Source organism: Lactuca sativa, chromosome 5, assembly GCF_002870075.4.
Source record: "Lactuca sativa cultivar Salinas chromosome 5, Lsat_Salinas_v11, whole genome shotgun sequence".
NCBI lineage: Eukaryota > Viridiplantae > Streptophyta > Magnoliopsida > Asterales > Asteraceae > Lactuca > Lactuca sativa.
The window spans coordinates 340,144,881-340,150,846 of record NC_056627.2 but is presented as its reverse complement, the minus strand read 5'-3'; the positions used below and the strand labels follow the sequence as shown (position 1 = coordinate 340,150,846).

The 5,966-nt window shown below is 26.0% G+C and overlaps 1 protein-coding gene across 1 annotated transcript; it reads left to right on the top strand.

Annotated features, from left to right (window-relative positions):
* Positions 1-969: 969 nt before the first annotated feature.
* On the top strand, positions 970-1,477 carry LOC111897052 (histone H4). Its single transcript, XM_023893026.2, has one exon. The coding sequence runs from the start codon at positions 1,029-1,031 to the stop codon at positions 1,338-1,340; it is 312 nt and encodes a 103-aa protein (XP_023748794.1). The 5' UTR covers positions 970-1,028; the 3' UTR covers positions 1,341-1,477.
* Positions 1,478-5,966: the final 4,489 nt, after the last annotated feature.

Here is a 5,966-nt window from a genome sequence, read left to right as displayed (position 1 = left end):
TATGATGTGTTTTAATGACTGATAAGACTATATATTTGTTGATTTAGTGATTATGTTTCTAAAACTCTTTTGGAGTTGTACTCTAATTTGTATGTGCTGTAATTTAGTTCGTAAATGTGGTCTGATTTAATTCCGCGAGAAATAGATCGGCTGGTAGAGTTATAAGTATGGAAATTAGTCATTGTAATGATTTCAAGGTTTCTTTGACTTTTATGAGCGTAATTGGTGATCCCATTAGGTTGTCCACCATTAGATGAAATTACAAGGTTTTTGAATCAAATTAATCTCAAAATCATCTAGTAATTGTTGAAACGGAAGCAAATATTTAAATTTTTTTGATAGATTGAAAGTTTTAAAAGTAATTAAGAGTTTTAATGAACTCACAATCTTTACATTTTGGAATCAAATATCTTAACTCCATAATTGAGTTTGGAAACATGTAACAACGGAATGGATTAATGGAATGAGAAGGTATTTGAGATTGAAATTATATTTGAGTTACGGTTTAGAAGACCCTAAAATGATCATAAGGTCTTATTTTTAAAAGTATACATTTCCACTTCGCCGATAAGAAATTCAAACTTTGCTTCATTACAAAAGTTTTTTTGGTTACATAAGAAACATTTGGTGTATAAACATGTATAAAATTAACGAAAAAGTTGCAAACTAATATATTTTCAGGAATTTATTCTCATAATTTTTTGGCTTTACCTTTAAACAAAACGTTTATTTTGATAGGAGGAAGCTACGACTCCGAATATGATGAATCTGCCTCGCTGGACTACAAGAAAGCACACCACACGGATCACGATCCCAATAACCCTATCCACCGTTGGATTAAACCTTGATCAAACGGCTCTCACAGACCTTTCATCTTTCGACACGGATCGTCTCTCTCCAACAATACAATCTCAAAAAGCTTTCAAATCTCCGCCACTACCTATAAAATCTCCCACCAGAATCCCCAATCTCATTCATTCACAAAACACCAAACCCTAATTTGAATTCAGATCTTCTCTTCTTCAAAAATGTCAGGCCGTGGAAAGGGAGGCAAAGGATTGGGAAAGGGAGGAGCAAAGCGTCATCGCAAGGTTCTTCGCGATAACATTCAGGGAATCACCAAGCCTGCTATCAGAAGGCTCGCTCGTAGGGGAGGTGTGAAGCGTATCAGTGGTTTGATCTATGAAGAAACTCGTGGTGTTCTCAAGATCTTTCTAGAGAATGTCATCAGAGACGCTGTGACATACACCGAGCACGCTCGCCGGAAAACTGTTACCGCCATGGATGTGGTTTATGCTTTGAAGAGACAAGGCCGTACCCTTTACGGGTTCGGTGGCTAGATTTAGTGTTAGGTTAGCCATTTTCGTAGATTATTATTTGTAAGATGTATCGTTTGTGTTCAATTTCAATTAAAGCCGATGTACTCCATCTCGGAGTTTATGGTGTTTTCTTGCTATGAAATCTCTGTGTTCATCAATATCCTTTGTTTTTATCTCTGAAATGCATTTGATTTGTTAAATTACTGCTAGCACCGATTATATATCCTGAACTGATCGTTATAATGTATCTTCAAGTGTAGTTAGCGTTGCGATTCTTGATGATTTAGTGTTCTCTGAACAAGAAGTTAATAATCAGGAAGTTGGGGTTTTCTGGATTTTAAAATATCTGGGTTTTTTCGTCCATTTTTATTTTTATGAAGCTAATATAGATGTTTTAAACGACAAAATACCATAATTCTGTTATTACTTGCGTTGTTATGTATTGAATTGTGCTCATATAGATGTTTTATACGGCAAATGACCATAAACATTATCTTTTTCTGCCGCCAATCGTTTTTGTTTGGTTTTTATGTATAACATGATGTGATTTTAATGGTTATATAAATTGACTATGTAGTATTCTCGCCGTATTTTGTCAAAAAAGAGAAAAAGTTGAAGTAGTATTACCAAATTGAGTATCGTGATATGAAAATGAATGTAGATTCAGCCGTCTATCCAGACATTCATATGTTTGCATATTTAGACTAGTTTTTCAGCTAGTTGGTAGCTGAAAAAACAAATGATGGTTAAAAACCTAGCCGTTAGCTAATAAGTTAACTGATAAAAAAATGTTTGTTAAAAACTAGTTGATATGCTAGCTGAAAAATACAAAATTATATAAAATGATGTTTTCGAAAATAAGTTTTCTATAATTAATTAAATGTATATTTGAAAAGTTTGTAAAATAACTCATAAAAAACTAGTACACGTAGCTTTTTAAAAGTGAGCTTAAAAGTTAACTTATAAGTTTATTTTTTATTTATCAAACACGACAACCTAAAAAAACTCGAAAAATAAGTAGTCGTGGTATGACAAACACAACATTAGTCTAATTCTTCATTTCCTACATTTGGGCAACTTTTATGTGTCATATTTAGTCTCTGTTTCATTTTATTCTATTATAGTTTATATTATATGGAAATTATATCCTAAAGACAAATCTGCAAAAATGGTCCCTGTGGTTTTTCATTTATGTAGTTACGGTTCAAACGTTTGAAAAGTTGCAGATATGGTCTTTTTCAATAAGTTTTGTTGTGGTTTTTGTCCCTCATCCGTTAGTTGGCTGTTAACTTCCTTAAAATGACAATTTTACCCCAGGGCCCATTTTCTCAGTTTTGTCTTTTACCATACTATAAGGACCATTTTTGCATACATTCTTTTTTATTTTATTGAAGTATTATTTATTAATAGATATTATTTTTAATATATAATATTATATATTAATAAATATTCTTTTATTGGATTATTAATTTATTTTAGTTGATTTCGTTTATTTTTTTTGTTGGAATAATTATTTTTTATTGAATTATTATACATCAATACATATAGTTTTTAATAAATAATATTTATAACATAATAAATATTATATTATTGGATTATTAATTTATTTTAGTTAATTTTTGTAATTCATTTTCTTAATTATTTTTCATTGGATTATTACTTTTAATTTATTATTTTATTCATATATTAAATATTGTTTTTTTATAATTAATTTATTTTAGTTAATTCTATTTTTAATTTTTTTTTTTGTTGAAGTAATTCTTTTTTATTGAATTATTATAAATCAGTACATATAGTTTTTAATATATAATATTTATATCATAATAAATATTATATTATGGGATTATTATATATAACAAAACAATATATTTTTTTTTGAATTATTAATTTCTTTTAGTTAATTCTTTTTATAATTTCTTTTTTTGTTGGAGCAATTATTTTTTATTAGAATATTATATATCAATAAATATTAATTTTAATATATAATATTTATATTATAATAAATAATACATTATTGGATTATTAATTTTTGTAATTTCTTTTTTGTTTTTTCGAATTATTAAATTATTGAACTATTACTTTTAAATTTATTATTTTTTTAAGATAATAAATATTATCGTATTGGATTTTTATTTTATTTTTAATGTATACTATTAATTGTTTTTAATTTTATTAGCACTACAAAGTTGCCGAAATACATAAAAGTATCACTTATCATCCTCAAAAATTGGCAGGTTCACCTCCAAACACCTACATCGGAGGTTCAATAGATGCCCTATCTATTCCACCCAGCGTTGCTGGTAGCCACCTGCGACAACCTCTTCATAATCCACTGGAATCCTTCATATCCCACATATTGCAGAACAAACCCCTATAACAATTATAAGTGGTGGTGGTGACCGAGTGATGGTGGTGATATTTTCCCTATGGTTTCTCATTATAAGCTACATGAAATGAAAGTGTTTGGAAGTGATCCTAACGATTTCGATGATGAGAGACGACGATTTGACGTATCCCACGATTTTGTGGTGGAACCAATAAAATTAACAAGAAGTATTATTATAAATTAAAAATAAATTAATAATCCAATAAAATAATATTTAGTATATGAAGAAAATAATAAATTAAATGTAATAATCCAATAAAAATAGTTTAAAAAAAGAAATTACAAAATTAACTGCAAGAAAATAATAAACCAATAATCTAATATTTATTATGATATAAATATTATATATTAAAAACTATATGTACTGGTTTATAATAATTCAATAAAAAAAATTACTTCGACAAAAAAAAATTAAAAAATAGAATTAACTAAAATAAATTAATAATCCAAATAAAACAATATTTAGTATATGAATAAAATAATAAATTAAGATTAATAATCCAATAAAATTAATTAAAAAAAAGGAATTACAAAAATTAACTAAAAAAATTAATAATCCAATAATATAATATTTATTATGATATAAATATTATTTATTAAAAACTATATGTATTGATGTATAATAATTCAATAAAAAATAATTATTCCAACAAAAAAAATAAACGAAATCAACTAAAACAAATTAATAATCCAATAAAAGAATATTTATTAATATATAATATTATATATTAAAAATAATATCTGTTAATAAATAATACTTCAATAAAATAAAAAAGAATGTATGCAAAAATGGTCCTTATAGTATGGTAAAAGACAAAACTGTGAAAATGGTCCCTGGGGGTAAAATTGTCATTTTAAGGAAGTTAACAGCCAACTAACAGACGAGGGACCAAAACCACAACAAAACTTGTTGAAAAGGACCAAATCTGCAACTTTTCAAACGTTTGGACCGTAACCACATAAAATAAGAAACCACAGGGACCATTTTTGCAGTTTTGTCTATCCTAAAAATACTAATTATTCAATATAATATTACGAGATGTTTAATTTTCATTAATTAACAATAAATATAAAATCCTGTTTTAAATATAAGGGAGAATTTTATATACACATTTCTTAAACATCAAAATATCATATTTATCCAACTTAATTTCTAAATATCATATTTAAGCCATCATAAAATTTCTAAATATCATAGTTACCCTTCATAAAATTTCAAAATATCATATATGTCATTTTTAAACATTAAAATATCATATATGTCCTTAAATATCAGAATATCGTAAATGTACTTTTTAAACATCAGAATATCAATGGTAATATCTAAAATATATCTTCCATCTACACCATAATAATAATCAACAACAAAAAACTAAACAATCAAAATATACATTCCATAGAAATGGTTGAAGATGAATATTTTTATCTGTCAAAGAGGTCGACATTCCAACAATTTAGAAGTTCACATTCAATTATCATAGATGTAAGGATAATATGGTTAATTTTCTTAATTATTTTAATAATTCTAAGGTATCAAAATAATTATAAAATATTAAAAACATTATAAAAAAGAATTTGGGCAAATATGATATTTTGAAGGTTTATGAAAGGTAAATATAATATTGAGAAATTAAGTTGGACAAATATGATATTTTGAAATTTAAGGATATATATGAAATTCTCCTTTTAAAAAATGTCATTTTAATAAAATAATATCTGATTTGCATTGATAATATGCAGACAAGTAATTTCATTAGTTTTATAATAATATATTTTATAAAGTTTTACGTAAAAAGTATATAAATAAATAAGTAAAAAGCTAACAAGTTGAAGGGCGCTTATCTCTCTCTCTCTCTCTCTCTCTCTCTCTCTCTATATATATATATATATATATATATATATATATATATATATATATATATATATTAAAAAATATAATTTTTAATGTAAAAAATGGTGCTAAAAACAAAGTAGAGTTATTTACATCATTTTTTATATTATTTTGATGTAAAAAATAAAATAGGGTCGAGATGTTCTTAACCTTTAGGCCTTGGTGTAACACGAATATCATTCATGGTCAGGTGGTAAGATGATTACGGTTGTGCACTACATCACGGTGCCACTGCATTGGTGGTTCATGATATTTAGAATAAGACGACTAATTCTAATATGAAGAGTTGAGACTTAATTTCTTTGACTGTTTATTTGACTAGCGTTTTAACGACAATATTTAAAAAAAGTTCATTTCATTAAATATTAAT

Bases quoted from the DNA above. Each gene is read 5' to 3' on its own strand.
- LOC111897052 (XM_023893026.2), top strand. From the start codon at position 1,029: ATGTCAGGCCGTGGAAAGGGAGGCAAAGGATTGGGAAAGGGAGGAGCA.